Source organism: Cibotium barometz, chromosome 1 (assembly GCF_041138505.1).
Source record: "Cibotium barometz isolate CiBa-2024 chromosome 1, ASM4113850v1, whole genome shotgun sequence".
NCBI lineage: Eukaryota > Viridiplantae > Streptophyta > Polypodiopsida > Cyatheales > Cibotiaceae > Cibotium > Cibotium barometz.
In genome coordinates, this window is record NC_141046.1 from 66,383,709 (window position 1) to 66,399,661 (window position 15,953).

A 15,953-nucleotide genomic window follows, 5' to 3' on the forward strand; every position below is an offset into this window, starting at 1 on the left:
GGACAACTTAAAACAACTTGAAAATTAAATGAACAGAAATGGAAAGATGGACACCAGCACTGGGGCCGGAACGGGCCGACCCCCCCCTCAATATATGATATATTTATTGGGAGTATTTAAAGAATACAATGCTCCATGGGTTCTGAGAACCAGATAATGTCCATGTACATATGAAAACAGTACTAAACAAATAGGTCGAATTTTGATGTAGAAAACTCGAAGCAGATCGACCACTGGTGTGGTCCAATCGCTACGGTCCTGTGCTTTCACTGGACTCCGCGGAGAGCGCCTCACTGGTGTTCCGAGACCACGCACAAACAGGCGCTCTCGTACTAACGCCTGGCTCTCCCGATCTCAGCACCTTTGGACCGAGGTTCGCCCATATAGCTTGGACAACCCGGCACCGAACGGGTGTAGGCCGAGCGGGACGAATCTTTTACCATATTTAAACATTAAATGCTTTAGTCAAATCTGAAAATCACTTACTTGTAATTGGTTGATAAAAGACCAAAACTTGCGGAATGATGAAGTCTTCCAGGTGATGAAGAAGCAGTTGCCTCGTGGTGAACCACCAAGGCAGATACCTCCGTAAAGGAAAACCACAGCCACCTTATAGAATGCACAGCCTGCAACAAGAAGGTACAGCCTGCAGTACGGAGGGTACAGAGGCTGTTGCAGCCAGTCGCTTGTGGAAAAACAAACGTAGGAGAGGTGTAGGGCAGCCACCAGGGAGTACAGTCGTAGCAGAGGGTACAGAAGGTACACAGCCTGCAGCAAGTAGGTACAGTTACTGCTGGAGTGGTTGCAGCCAGCCAGTGAGAGGAAGGGCACCTGACTGCTGTTTACAGGCGCCTGGCTGCAGCCGTACAGTAGAGGATATGGCAGCCGCCTGGGGGAAACAGCCTGTAGGAGATGGCGTAGAGGAAACAGCGCAGCATAAGCAGTCCTCTGCAGTTTTCAACGCAGCCACCCACAGCAATGTTCAGTCGCCTGTAGAGGGGCAGCAGCCTGTAGGGCGGATGTGATGGTAGAGCAGCCAGCCGCCTGCAATGAGTGCTAGCCGCCTGTAGAAAAGGAGGCGCAGCCAGCAGCCTGTATGGAAGAAGCAGCATGCAAGGAGATGGTCGACAGTCCCCCACGCCAATAAGGTTGATCGCCGGGTGATGAAAAACCAACGCCAAGAAGATGCGATGATCCTTACGCTTGAAGGGGTAAACTTTTTTAATAAAATTAATGTGGAGTTTAACTCCACGCTTGCATGAGGGTGGGGGAGTTTGGGTAGGTGCCTTTGCCCACCCCCACACTCACTTAAATGGGGCTCCCCACCTTGGCCCCAAAGTGGGTGCCCAAAGTGGTGCCCACATTTAAATGAATGTGAACACTTCACCTTATAAATCAAAGGGTTAGTATTTAAAACATTTAAAACAACATGTACCATATACTTACCACCTGTTCACATGCACTGAAACTCGTCAGAATACAGAGCACACTTCACGACTCACTGGCAGGCGTCCCCGCTCAGTAAGTAACACGTCAGGCAGGCAAACACACGAATACATGTCATGCGAAAACAGTTTCAAGCATGCAAAATATGTGTGCATGTGCAAAAGTAACATGGACATATCTCCCGTTCATGGAACATGTACAAAATATCTGTCGGCACAAAACTGGCTCGACATAAAACATAAAAACCTGGTCTTCCTATGGAGTGACAGTCCCATAGGTAAGACACAGTTCCAGGCACGAGTTTCCCTAGGTGTGACAGTCCCATAGGTAAAACACGGCACGAATACTGGCTCTTCCATGGCGTGACAGTCCCATGGATCGAACACAGTCCAGGTCATACACGGGTGGCACTGATCTGGCTCCCGTCCATACGACACCATCCTGCTAACACACGGGTGGCACCAGTCTGGCTCCCGTCCATGTCAGCAAAATACTGGCCTCTTCACATGAGACACCGGCCTGGCCTCAAGTGAACGAGACGCAAAAATGTGGGAATGGACCAAATGGTCGGCCAATTGGTGACATCAAGAGTCAACATTCAAGTCATTGCAATGTAACTTGTTACTTGTAAGATATTAAAAGAGGGAAAAGGAGTCACTTACCACGTCGCTTCATCCATCACATACAATGGAGCATCCATACCGATGCCAACATGCTTTCAATTCCGTCAACTCACTTTGGATTACTGCAGCTTCGAAAAACTTATGATAGGTGGAAACCCGAACAATGTTAAAGGGAAGGTTACATCGGTAGAAGAATGCAATTTGAGCTTCTTGCTTTAGCCTTGGAGCATACTGTGCGTCTATCCACACAAAGGTCCTCTACCCCTCTTCTTTGTATAGACTTGGGAGGGCCAAGCATTTGAAGGCATGGAAACATGTGGCTCATCCATGGGTAAATTTGACAATGACTCATCCATGAGAGGAGATTCTGCCATAGCCGGATGTGAGGGTACTCCACCAATAGCCGTAGAGTGAAGCTGAAGGCTACCACCGCCGGGTGCATGAGTGTCCACATTTGATGTGCTTCCCAGTCGCAAAGACTGCTGTTTCCTCTCCCAAACGATTTTTTGAAGCCTCAAGTTGCGTTGCCTTTTCAATCATCTCTTCAATTCTCTCTCGGGGTAATGAAGTGTGCAAAAGTGACCGCACTTCATTAAACTTTTCCTCTGAGCCACCATGTACATAAAATATGTCCTCATTCACACAATAGCAACCATGTGAACCTTGCTTTCCTTCCGATGTGGAATGAGTCCTCACCCGCGTGCTACTACCTTGCAAGGTATTACCACAATATTTACAAACAACACACTTACCGGAAGTCCCATACCTATGAATGAAAATGGTATCTTCCCATACATCACGGGTGCCATCCTTCTTGTTTCGGCGAGGTATTATGAGCAAATCACTTGATTAGATGCCAAATTAGCTTTGATTAAGGAGGAATTTTACAAAATTGAAGAAAAGGAGGAGAATTTGGGCAAGAATCAAGACATTGGAGAACGAGAAAAGAAGACAGAGAGAGAAGAAAAGAGGAGAAGAAGAGAAGAGCAAGGAGAGAAGAAGAAGAGAGAAGAGAGGAGAGAAGAAGAAGAGAAAGGGAGAAGAAGGGATAGCAGGGTGGCAGGCAGCGGGCTGTAGCCTGTGAGCAGCGGGATGTGGGCCGCACAGGCTGCCAACATGTCAACGAAGGGCGAATTTTGGGAGAAAATGCACAGATCCGACACAGATGTGGCCGACGGGTGAAAATGCGCAAGGAAAAGAGGGGAAAAAAAACCCTGAAATTATAGGGGAAATGCCTACTTTGCAGAGGTTACAAATTTGTTTCGAAACGTTTTGGGTTAGAAACGATTAGTACATTTCATTGCTTTGAAATGCGTTTTTTGTGTGACTATGATATAGATTCAGGAAGGGTGAGCCCACGTAATATATAGAGGCCAATCCATTTCAAAGCTACACTACAAAAGTTTTGTGCAGGGGTTGCCTTTCTTTGTGGTGGGCTTGGGGAGGGGGGGGGGAGTTGTGTTCTTGAGGGTTAAGAGTGTCAATAGGTCCCCTTGCACAAGTTAAAATGACCAAGGGCTTTTGATTCCAGATCTGCTTTTGCCTAAAGCTTCTCCCTTATTGTCCGTCTATGTTTCTATTGTCTTTTGATATATCCATCTGGTTGAACAATGGCTGTTTTACCTAAATAAAGGGAAAAGTGCAGGGCTAAATAAAGGGAACACTGTTGCCTTTGTATCATTAAGTAGCCAGCTGAGTACTCTTTTGTATTGCAGATTTCTCATTGCTGTGAGACGCACGTTCTGCAGAGATTTCCTGTCTTGCGCAGACGGGTCGAGGAAGTCGTTGCAAACTTTTTGCGTGAAGGATTAGTACCTGCAGAAACAATGATATGCCATCTTATTGAAATGGAGGTGCACTTTCTGGGGGCTCTATGAAGCCATGACACAAAAGTCTTCATCATTTCTGCAGGGAACATTTACACCGTTCTGTTTTGTCATGTGCAGATGGATTACATCAACACTTCACATCCTTCCTTTGTTGGTGGCAGCAAAGCTGTGGAGGTGGCTCTTCAGCACTATCGGGGTGCCAAGGTGTCAGCTCCTATCAAGGTTGCTTGCTTCGTGCCTCTTTGGTATGTGTGTGCTTGCTTGCTGCTTTACTTGTTCATCCAGTATAATGCTCATTTTGCCAATGCCTGTCTCAGGAGGCTGCTGAGTGGAAGGATACGTCAGCAGACAGGCTTCCTGTAGTGCCGCTTTCTGAGAAGGTCCCCAAGTCAAGATCCATTCTTGCGAGGACGACTCCATCGGGAATGGTTGCTGATCATGTTTGTACTTCTTCTAAACAATTCAACACTAGGCAAACTATTGAATGGTTTTGTTGTTCCATTTTTGACCAAGAAGTTATTTATGGTGTGTGTTCTTTTCAGGGAAACAGACCTGCCAACATCCGATCTGAGAGTGGCGGTGCTTCAGGTGGATTACTCCCCATAATTGAAGCCAAGTCTCTGCATTTTTTTGGAATTCAAAAAGTTTTTGTAATCTTTTATGTCATAGATAAAAGTTTTTGGGTTTTGTTTCTTTGAAAAGCTGGTCCTTCTGGGGGAAGCTGGGGCATTTCATCAATTTTTGGAGGGGGTGAGGCTACTCGTCCTAATGGCAAGGAGGCAGCGATCAATAAACCTTTCAGTGAACCTGTTGCCAACTTAGAACCTGCATTTTTCACAATTCAACTGAAAGAGGTGTGTATTATTTGCATGCATGTATGTGTACTTGTGTGTGTGCGTGTTTGTGTGGGGTATACGTGTGTGATTGCATGCATGGTGTATGTACATGCACACGTGGATGCATGCATGTGTGTTGTACGCACACATGTGTATGCATGTATGGAGGGGTGTGCGCGCATGTGTGCTTGTACATACGTATGTGTGCATTTTATCTGTGGCCTGCCTTTTGTTCTAAGTCGTTCCAACTTTTTGTTGACAGCCCCCTGCCGTGCTAAGGGCTTCCGATGCACAGTCGGAGCAAGAGTCTGTAGAGATAACCGTAACTCGAATGTTAATCAAGTCCTATTATGATATTGTCAGAAAAAATGTCCAAGATGCTGTGCCTAAAGCTATCATGCACTTTCTGGTAAGGGCCCTGAGTGTGCGAAGAAAGAAGGCAGATTTGAAGGCCACATTGCATGGTGTGTTATCTTACCAGTGGAATGGTTTTGCAGGTCAACCATGCAAAACGTGAGCTTCACGACATATTTATCAGGAAGCTTTACAGGTCTACAAACTCTGTTCTATTTTTCTTGGATATGCACATGCATACCATACTATACCGTACCATACCATACTTTTCTGTACCAGATCGCACTGTTCCATACTGTACCACACCACCATTCCTCTTTATTGCTTACCATACAATGCATGTAACATAATATTTATTTGCATACACATACATTGATTGGTTGGGCATATGTGCAAAGTCGTTGAAATTCTGCTATTTGTGACAGGGAGAATCTCTTTGAAGAGATGCTCCAAGAGAGAGAAGAAGTAGCAGTGAAGAGAAAACGCTGCAAAGAAGTTTTACGTGTGCTCCAGCAGGCTGCCTACGTAAGTCAAGTGGTCATTATACCCATGCCTATACTCGGTGCACACTATTAAAGATGAACATGTTTTTTTTGGTGGCGAGGTTGAAATGCATGTGTTAGAGCACAGTGTGGTTAACGCTTTTGCTTGTGATTATTCTTTGCTGTGGAATAAAGTAAGGGCCTTTACACACAGAGACTTCGTGTTTTGGCCGTCAGAGAATCTGATGACGGGTGGGGGACTGCAGCTGATGGTGTGGGCAATCAAACCTGTTCACAAACTGTCTGTCTGCAAAATGTGGGATATGTCTAACGGGCTTAATTAACTTTTTGATGCCTTCCGTGGCCCACCTGTGCAGAATTTAATCTCTCATACAACAATATTTATTACTTTCATGGTTGTGCCTGCAGACATTGGAAGAGTTACCCTTGGATTATGAGGTTCCTCCTACAAGGCCTTCAAGTATAATGGATGACACTGGCTTACCACCCTCTATATCGAAAGCTTCGAGTGTACCCTTCTCGATGGAAAATGGTGATCTGCATTGGTTGGGATCACAGAGTCCAAGTGCTGCATACATGAGCTCTCCTAAGAGTAGCAAGCCCAGAAGGGCTTTTCTTTCAGGGGAGCAACCATCTCCCTTAAACAGTAATTACAGCCACTTTGCTAATGGTGGTGTCGGAGGTGCAGGGGTTGCTTATCCTTCCATTTATACGTAGATATTGCTCCACATCAAAGGGAGCTCTGATCTCAATATATTGTGTAACCCGCTTGGTTTATCGAAGTGGGAGTTCAGCCCAATCAATAATGAGGGTAGTGTGATCATTATTGAATAGGGCAATTATTCATTCTCCAAATTTTGGCTGCATGCTGGTCTGTATACAAGGTGAGGAATAAATAAAAGTTTTTTGCATGGGCTTCAGAATCGCATGTGGATATGTCCAATGGATTTTGCTGTCCGTGCGCGCTCACTATGTGTAGGGTTATGCACAAGAGTTACAACATCACAAGGGAGTGGCCAATAATGAGTGCGCGATAAAATCTTTGCACGGGCTTCAGAATCGCATGTGGATATTTACAATTGATTTTGCTGGGCGCGCGTGCTCACTATGTGTAGGGTTATGCACAAGAGTTACAACATCACCAGGGAGTGGCCAATAATGAGTGTGCGATTTGAAATAATTGCTGTCTCCTTATTTCCAAAGGTGAATGTTGGAGGTGAATAGGTGGAATTATCCATGAAATGAGTCTCTTGAGAGTGGTACTTTGGAGAAGGAATCTGTCTTGAGAAGTGGTCTTGCTAGAGTGATTAGAATACGTGCATCACATTCTTTTGTAGAGAGAGAGAGAGGTTGGGCACACGGCCTCCGACGATTTGTGTTTGAGAAAGTGTGTTTTGAATGTGCATCACATTCTTTACCATTTTGTGTCTAGCTTGAGAGTGTTACTCGTCTTTTGCTATAGAGGGCACAGGGCCTCCAACGATTTGTGTTTGAGAAAGAGTGTTTGAATGTGCATCACATTCTTCACCATTTTGTGTCTAGCTTGAGAGCGTTTTTGTGGCTTAATTGGTAGGATCAATTTTGAGAGAGAGAGAGAGAGAGAGAGAGAGAGAAAGCAGAAAGAAAGCTGTATTAACGTCTACTAGAGGCCGAACTCGACCTATGAGACAAATCAATGTACAACTGTCAATGTCTTCTGGATGTCCAGAAAAAAAAGAGAGGACAAAATGAACATGAAATTAACTATGAGAGGTGTGATGGATGGAGCACTACTACTAGAGGCTCAATATGCAACCTATATGCGCAGGGTATACAAGAATGCAATGCAGATCTGTCTAGCTCCAACCAGTACCATAATGGGGGTGTAATATGTGATACATAGGCGATGGCGAGGCAAAAATACCTCGGAGCATGATCTTCGAGTGTGAGTAAGTGAGCTAGTTGCTCTTGGATATGGTGTTGATGTCGAGCCCGTATCTTTGTGATCTCCCTCTGATTTAGTTTGGGAGTCTGGCGGCTTGGTGCTCTCGGTCTCCGTCTATCTCGGAGGTCCGCAATGCGCTGAAGTGTAACCCCCTCCTATGTCAGGATAGGCACTGAGATAGATCTCTGGAAGAAATCAGTGAGCTAAAGCTGTCGCCCACCTCTCCTTGTGGTATGTGTCCGTAGCAGTGTCTCTCTGTGGCACTCTCTAGCAAGAATTGGCCAAATCTGTGTTGGTCTGTGGACTCCATGATCTGGCGGAGTGAGGGATGTCCATTGAAGATGGTGGTGTATCTCTCTCTAATGACACTATATGCTGTGCATCTGCATACATAATGTTCCTCACTCTCAACCTCCTCCTGGCATAGTTTGCATATCCTCTCTGCTCTAGGGATCCGTGTTGTCCTACCTGCCTCAATCTCAAGCTGGTGTGATGCCACTCTGAGCTGGCCGATCACCACTTGGGCACTGTGAGGCATGTACACATCCATGTATCCAGGTCTCTGTATGAATCCATCCGTTGAGATACGCATAAACTGATCTCTGTAGTGTAGCATCTTCGGCGGTAGAGGCTGATTGGGTGTATAATCCAAGTCTCTTGAGTGTATCGCTACCATAAATCTTGCCGAAGGACTCTGTTCCTTTCGCTGTGAGAGAGTTGGGGTGTGGTGCATGTATATCATACTGGAAAGGTGGCAGGTGATCTATGTCAAGACCATGTTGAGTGAGCCACTGTATCATCTGTGAATACCATGATCTCCTATCTCCACTCTCTGCGAGCTGCCTAGATGCCTCAAAAGCTCTATGTGAGAGTCGATTTGATGGCATATTTGCATATCTTAGATCCTCTGTATGAAGCAGATCGTTTGGAAGAGGGTCTCTACTAGCATAGGAGGTGCAGCAAACTCCGTCCGGACAATGTCATGTGGGACAGAGGGTTTGCTGCGGATCATCCGTGAGAGCATGAGAAACTGAGGCCCCTCTATCTAAGAACATGTGGAGGTGGCGAGCCCAGGTGCCCATATTGCTGCAGCATACATCAAAGTAGGGGTGACTAGTGTGTCAAACAACCACCCCTTCATGCGGGGCTCCTGGAAGTGTGCTTGGTGACAGTGTCTCTCTAGCATGGCCAGAGCTGCATACCCTCGTGTGAGTCTATCCCAGCTGCTTGTGCCATAGTAAATCTTCCTGGCAGAGTCGTAAATGTAATCCCCAGGTACACATATGAGTCTACCACCTCTACCTGTCCTCCTGCTAGTGTGAAGATGGCTTGTCGTCGAACCGGCCCTGAGGTGTGGAAAATCATGGCCTTGGTTTTCCCAAGGTTCACTGTAAGCCCTCTCCATGTGCAGAAGTCATGGAGTGCATGAAGATGGTGTTGTCCCATCCGCGACTCAGAGATCAGAATAATATCATCTGCGTATATCATAATGTGGACTGTGGTACCTGAGATATCTACCTTGTCCCCACCACCGTGACCAATGAAGTCAACCACCTTATCTATGTACAGCCCAAATAGTGTAGGAGAGAGAAGGCATCCTTGCTTCCCACCTATGGTGCTAGCAATAACATCAGATAGTCCCCCGGGGCATCGTATGCACCCGAAGACCTGCTCATATAAAGCATAGATGCCTCGAACCATCTCTGATGGGATCCCCAATGAGTGTAGGCGCTGGAAGAGTCTCGCTCATGGCACCGTGTCAAATGCTTTGCGGAAATCCACAAGGCAGTAGTATAATCTCCTCTCGCCCTAGCCTGGTCAATCAGACATCTCAGAGTGAATATTTGGACAATAGTGGAGAAAGCTCCATTTTTTTAAAAACAAAATAAAAAAAACAACATTGATAAGCTTTTAATGAAAAGCTTATGTAAATTTTTTTTTGAGAGGGGATCGTTTTTCGCCGGTGGCTGCTGCGCAGCGCCCCCCCCTGTGCGCGCGCAGAAAATCAAGAGACAGGGATCTCTCTTCCCTCTCCACTCTCCTCTCTCCTTCACACCATTTCATGGCTCCTCTCCACCCCCTCTTTCTCTGTTAGAGAGGAGGTTGATTAGGCTTTAATTAATCTTTTTAATTAAACTAATCCTAATCATAATTAAATATTAATTATGACTAATATTTGATTTAAAAATCCCTTTTAAGAGAAACTCACACAGGGGAGAGAAAAAAAGAAAGAAAAATCAGAACACGAGAGAGCATTTCATGCATCAACATGCTACCCCCTACTGCATTTCAACAGAAAATCGGCATAAATTTGATCGCATATCCGTAGAAAAATCCACAAAAATGTATAAAAAATATTATTTTAACCATAAAAAAGCTCTTAAAAAATCTAAAAAATTAGAAAAAAATTCTTGAAATTTAGGGAATCCATTTTACCAAAAATATCCACAAATGTGGTATTTTTGTAAAATTTTTTATTAATGCTTATTTTAAACCATAAAAAATAGAAAAAAATACCATTAAACTCACGGAATTTTCCTACAATGTCAATTCGTCCATTGAATAGTAGTAACACGTGTTTCAATCGCCATATCGACGATCCACATGTAAATCATCAACACAAATTAATAAAATAATATTTTATTAGTAAATATTAAAATTTACTTAAAAAAAAAAGCTAAAAATTGCAAAGAAAAATCAACAACAATTAACTAGAGATTGCTATGATACCACTGTTAAAACCCTAAGATCTCTCTAGATATTTGTTATGCATAAACATGCATAAATCAGGCATAAACTCATCCACCTAATCACCCCCGAGCCCAAGGGATGTACACATGAAATATAATGAAATACATCATACCTCTACCTTGATGTCCCATACCATCAAGAGGTATAACTCCAATCCAATAGCATGTAGCTATAGTGTGAAATGGTAAGTGAGTAGATATGATCCTCTACACACAAGAGAGCATAACATAGCCTTGGCCTCACAAGCCCAAGCCTCCAAGCCTCCCTTGAGTGTGTCCCATGCTCCTATTATATAGGAGGGCCTTCAAGTGACTCTTGACTCTCCATTTCCCATGTGTGACCCTTGGATGCTTGACCCTAACCTTAACCCTTAAGGTTAGTCCTAACCCATGCTCCACTAGAGCTTGTTTGCATGCTCCCATGCTCCCATGCTCACAAGTCTAATGTGGGTTAGCCTCCTAGTATATGCACACATAATGTGCATATAACAGAGTTGGTTCTGGATGCCTTTTCTTTGTATTTGGAGGTATTTGTAAATAGTGGGCACTGGTGGGTGGAATTTGGGCACCCATATTGTTGTATTGCTCTAGTAATAACCTTGTGCCATTAGTAAGTCCTTTCGAACCCATTGCTTACGAGGGCTTTGTGGGGTGCTTTTTTGCTTGGAATACTGCGAGCTTACATGTGAAGACCGTTTCTGTTCCTTGTCTGCTCTTTGAACCTTTTTCCTTGACTTCTTATTGAGGCCCTTCTCATCTTTGTATTGCTGGTTTCCAAGTTTACTCTTAGGCATCATGTGACTTTGGCTCTTTTTTGCATATGGATTGCAGAATTGATGCCTTCTCTGCTACATGAGCTGATGTCATCGTGCTTGGTGTTTCTATATCCTCAATCATGGCCTACTTTCCTATATTTGTCGGGCTCCATAAGGGCACGGAAACGACATTGTTGCCCTCGTTCAACAGTGTTGTCCTCTTCTCCCATTGGATATTATAGTTAGTGGCACAAATCCAAGATCATCCTAGGATTATTTCCTCCTCCATCGAACCTGTAGGCATGACAAACACCTTTCCAACCAAGAAATTATTTCTGATGGACACATTAACACTTAGAAATCCCTTAGCTTTCACAGTTGTCAAGTGTACACTGCATACTTGTGCATTGGCGATTTCAAGGGTGTGGTTTATCTAAAATTACACATGTCTTATATGAGATCAGGTTATGATGATCCCATATCTATCAATGCAATGCTCGTTGCATGCCATTTAGCCGTAGAGATTCGCACCTTGAGCCATGCTAGCTTGATGTTTGGCTCATCTTCATCAAAGGAGAGTTAGTGAAGCCATGTTCACATGCAACATTCTCTTCTGGAGTATCTATTTGGCCTTGGCCTCCCTTGCCTTAGCCTCTTCTTGAGCTTGCTGGATTTTTTCTTTTGCGAGCTCCTTCTGTTGTTTTAAAAGATATTCTTGCAAGAGTATCTCTTGCGTCAGTGGTCCAAAATAAATTTTAAGTTTGCTTCCATTGACGTAACCCTCCATTGTATGTCCTCAATTGTCTCAATTCTAAGCGACCCCTGAGGTGTGATCTCGGACACTCGGAAAGGTCCTAGACCTCTTTACTTGAGTTTCTTTTTTCAGGTGCTCCCTACACTATACATGAAGACAAGGTCTCCCGTTTCTAGTTCTTTTTGTTTTAAGTTATTATCGAACCAATGTTTTCTTCGTAGATTTTCAACCATAAGTCCATTGCGATGTAATTAGTCTGGTTTCATCAAGCTTCTCTAAATCGATTAGCCTTTCAGCTAATGCATTCTCTGTCAAATGTTCTTACACTACAATTCTCAAGCTTGGAACCAAGTATTCCATAGGCATTACTGCCTCAACACCATAAGCTAGACGAAAGGGAGTATATCCCGTCGCTACCTTATACGGTGTTTGATATAGCCATAAGGCTTCTATTAGCTTATGTTCCCAATCCGTTCGACTTGCTTCCAATGTTTTTGTTAAGATAGTACACAAAATCTTGTTTGTACTCTCTGCTTGACCAAAGCTTGTGGATAATAAAGTGACGACTTCCGGTGGACTACAAGGAATCCAGCAACAAGTAAGTGATCAATCACCTCATTAATAAAATGTGAACCGCGATCACTGACTAACTCTAATGGGTAGCTGAATCTCGAAATGATTTGCTTATATAAGAACTTTTTTGGCTGTTGTTCTTGCATCAGTTCGCTTAGAGGCTCTGTCTTCTGTCTATTTTGTGAAATATTCTATGGTCACGATCACATATCGGGCTTGTTGATGGATGCGCACTTGGACTAGTAGGTCCAACAAAATCTATTTCCCATTTCTCGAAAGGTTGTCTTACAATAACAAGGGTAAGTGGCATCCTGTCCCTTTTTTGGGGGATAGCAAATCGTTGACATTCTTTGCACCTTTTGACAAACTCTATGGTGTCCCTAAACAAAGTAGGCCACTATAGTCCTACTTGAAGCACCTTGCAGGCCGTAATCGCTCCAGCAAAATGTTCTCCCGGCTACCCCTGAATGTGCTTCATCCGATATCGTGATGATGAACTCATCTTCCTCACGCATCTCCTTAGGACATTGTCCTTACCTAGCTTGTATAGTTCTCCCACAATTAATTAATAAGGTGAACTCATCTTGATGATGAACTCATCTTCCTCACGCATCTCCTTAGGACATTGTCCTTACCTAGCTTGTATAGTTCTCCCACAATTAATTAATAAGGTGAAACAAGCTTAAAAAGCCACCACATTTTATCTTTGTTCAAGGGTCGTTTTTGGCGAAAAACCATAAGCTAGATAATCGGATATTTCCTTGCTCCGTTTAGGCACCATGTCCAATTTGAACATATAAGCATCATCAGGGAGGTCATAATCAACACCAGTTGCCGGTTCCCCATTTGGAATTCTCGACATATGATCAGCCAATATATGCTATATCCCCTTTCTCACCGGCCGTAACTGTGAAGTCAAACTCTAATAGTAATAGCAACCAGTGTGTGATTCTTCCCGTGGTGCAAGGCTTATTCACCAAATATAATAAGGCCTAATGGTCCACGAAGAACACAAATTTGCTGGCGAATAGCTAATGTCGATACTTCTTGATTGCATAAACCATGGCCAACACTTTTCGCTCTATGGTAGTATAATTCACCTCTGCATCATTGTTGACTAGCGAAGCAAACTGGGTAGTCGAATTTGAACTCACTGGGGTTGTGCCAATATGCATCCAATAGAAAAGTTTGATGCATCGATATGCCAATGAAATAGGTCCCAATTAGGTGGTCTTAGGAATTGGCGCGCTAGCTAGCACTTGCTTCAATCTATCATATTTTTCGTGGCATTCTTTAGTCCATTCAAAGACAATGAGTAGCTTATATGATGGTCTGGCAATTTCAGCATAGAATATTATGAAGCGACAATAATACCCAGCATGGACCATAAATCTCTCCACACCTTTGTAATTAGTGGGTGATGGCAGCTCCAAGATCAACCTGACGTTGCTGTCATCTGTGGATATGCCATTCTTAGAGACAAGGTGTCCCAATATCACACAATGTTTGACCCAAAATTGGTATTTTAAAGGGTTTAAGGATATTTGATACAATCGACATCGTTCAAACACCTTTCTTAAGCAAGCCAGATGGTCTGTCCTTCAATAGTGTACACACAGATCATCAATGAATACCTCCAACCACTTCTACAAGTAGTCTTTGAAGGCTGTGCACATTAATCGTTGGAATGTTGCTGGGGCATTGGTGAGACCGAAAGGCGTGACTTTGTAAGAAAACGTCCCCCACATTGTATTAAAGGCTATTTTATGCTGGTCTCCTTCGGGTGCTATAGACACCTGATTTGTAGCTTGAAAATCCGTCTAAGAAGCTGTAAGCTTCTTCACCAGCTACTCTCTCCAAAACATGTTCTGTACCTTCCTAGTAGTTGCGTTGACCTTTTTAAGATCGACACATACCCTAAGTTTCCCATTCTTCTTTGCCACTAATACGATTGGTGACAACCAATCCATATGTTCTATCCCATAGACGAAATCCACAGCAATAAGTTTATCGATTTTTCCTTTACAATCGTCGCATATTTCGGATTCATCTGGTATGGTTTTTGCTTGGTTGGTCTTAATCCGTCCATGATTGGGATTGAATGTTGCACCACCTCACGTGTGGTACTCCCTTCCTTAAACTCTTTTTAAGGAGAGCAACAAGCTCCTTTTCTTCAACCAAAGTCAAGTCCTTAGTGATATAAAAAGGTTTGGCTTCCTCTCTGGGTTCAACAATATCAACTTCCTTGACTTTAGCTGGGCAATCGTATGATGTGGGCAACCCATCTTCCTTAACTCTTTTTGCTGTCAGTCGAACCATCTTTCATTCGTCAATTGTGTAGGTTTTGAAATGGTTTGGTACTGAAAGCACGTCTGGTTTATCCTCATTCTCACTTTTTGTTTTAGCCATAACTCTCCTGGCCTCTCGCTCAGCTTCTGCTAAAGCTTTGTTTTGTTTTTGGCACCCAACCCTTCGTGAGCTTAAGTGTTTCTGGTTCTCGAAGGATGACTTCCTCTATATGTTTCTGGTTCTCGAAGGATGACTTCCTCTATATGTTTCCCTTCAGGGATATCTTACTAAATTCCTCACCCCAATCCTTAGAAAACTCGTTGTGTACCTTAGTAGCTTTGATGTATCTTAGCCACTGGGCATCCGTGGGTTTTCTTTGTAGTAGGGCATATATGTTGAGCGATATATCGTTTCTGCTTTCGCCATCTTCTAAGGCGTTCGGCGCTGGTACGGTCTTGTGATCCAGTCCCTTCTATGATAGAGACCTCCTCGTCATATTCCTCATCAATGGGTTGCCAATTAACAATACAGACAGAGGTAGTGGGAACAGTTCCAGATTCCACATATTGGTTCCTCGGGGTTGCATCACATCTATGGTAGCTAGCACATGCATCAAGTTTTCACTGAAATCCGGAGGAGGAAGTGATGCATACATTTCTGTTTCCTCTTCTTCTTTGGAATTTTCCACTATGGGTTGGCATATTTGTAAAGATGTGGTTCGCTTGGTTGTGATCAAGTCATTACCAAACAGTTGTCCTTCCATGAGGTGTGCTCTCCATGTTCTCAAATCTCTCTTTAGAATTTTGCGAATCCTTACAAACATACACATGGTCTAATGCCCAATTGTGCACCAATTTGGATTCCCTCATGAAGGGTCTCTCCAATATTATGTCATATGAGTCTGGTTGGTGCAAAAAGTCCATTACTATAAATGTATGATGGTAGCGAAACGTAAAGAGTTTGTCTCACATTCTCTAAAAGATGAAGATGTTCCGTCTACCATTTTAATGATAAGATCTGCTCTTTTTAGATCAGGTTTTCCCTAGTTTTTCCAACATCGTTTTGTGATGATGCTAACCCCTACCCCACCATCCAGATAATAAGTGCCTGGTACCCGTTATGATGAATTGGGATCGTAGCATTAGTGTCATCACTTTTCTAATAATGCCCCAATTGATTAACCGATATCTTGATGACTCTGGTTGTTCTTTCCCTTGCGTGTTTTAAGGTTCTTTTTGCCAGAGGTGACATAACATCCTTTGTAGTGTTGGCTGGCCTTAGTCTGCCCTCTACCCATTCCTTTATGTCTGCCCATAA

General features: G+C 43.6%; 1 protein-coding gene across 4 annotated transcripts in view; it reads left to right on the forward strand.

The window, feature by feature from the left end:
* LOC147642347 (dynamin-related protein 3A-like) overlaps positions 1-6,511 on the forward strand; it is a 35,088-nt gene extending 28,577 nt beyond the window's left edge. For all 4 annotated transcript variants that reach the window (XM_086805553.1, XM_086805534.1, XM_086805543.1 and 1 more), the window contains exons 13-21: positions 3,785-3,922; positions 4,016-4,120; positions 4,216-4,338; positions 4,441-4,486; positions 4,601-4,752; positions 4,997-5,143; positions 5,232-5,284; positions 5,514-5,613; positions 6,000-6,511. In XM_086805553.1, coding sequence (XP_086661679.1) covers positions 3,785-3,922; positions 4,016-4,120; positions 4,216-4,338; positions 4,441-4,486; positions 4,601-4,752; positions 4,997-5,143; positions 5,232-5,284; positions 5,514-5,613; positions 6,000-6,308 — 1,173 coding nt within the window. In that variant the 3' untranslated portion in view covers positions 6,309-6,511. The remainder of the gene's footprint in view (positions 1-3,784; positions 3,923-4,015; positions 4,121-4,215; positions 4,339-4,440; positions 4,487-4,600; positions 4,753-4,996; positions 5,144-5,231; positions 5,285-5,513; positions 5,614-5,999) is intronic.
* The last annotated feature ends 9,442 nt before the right edge of the window (positions 6,512-15,953 follow it).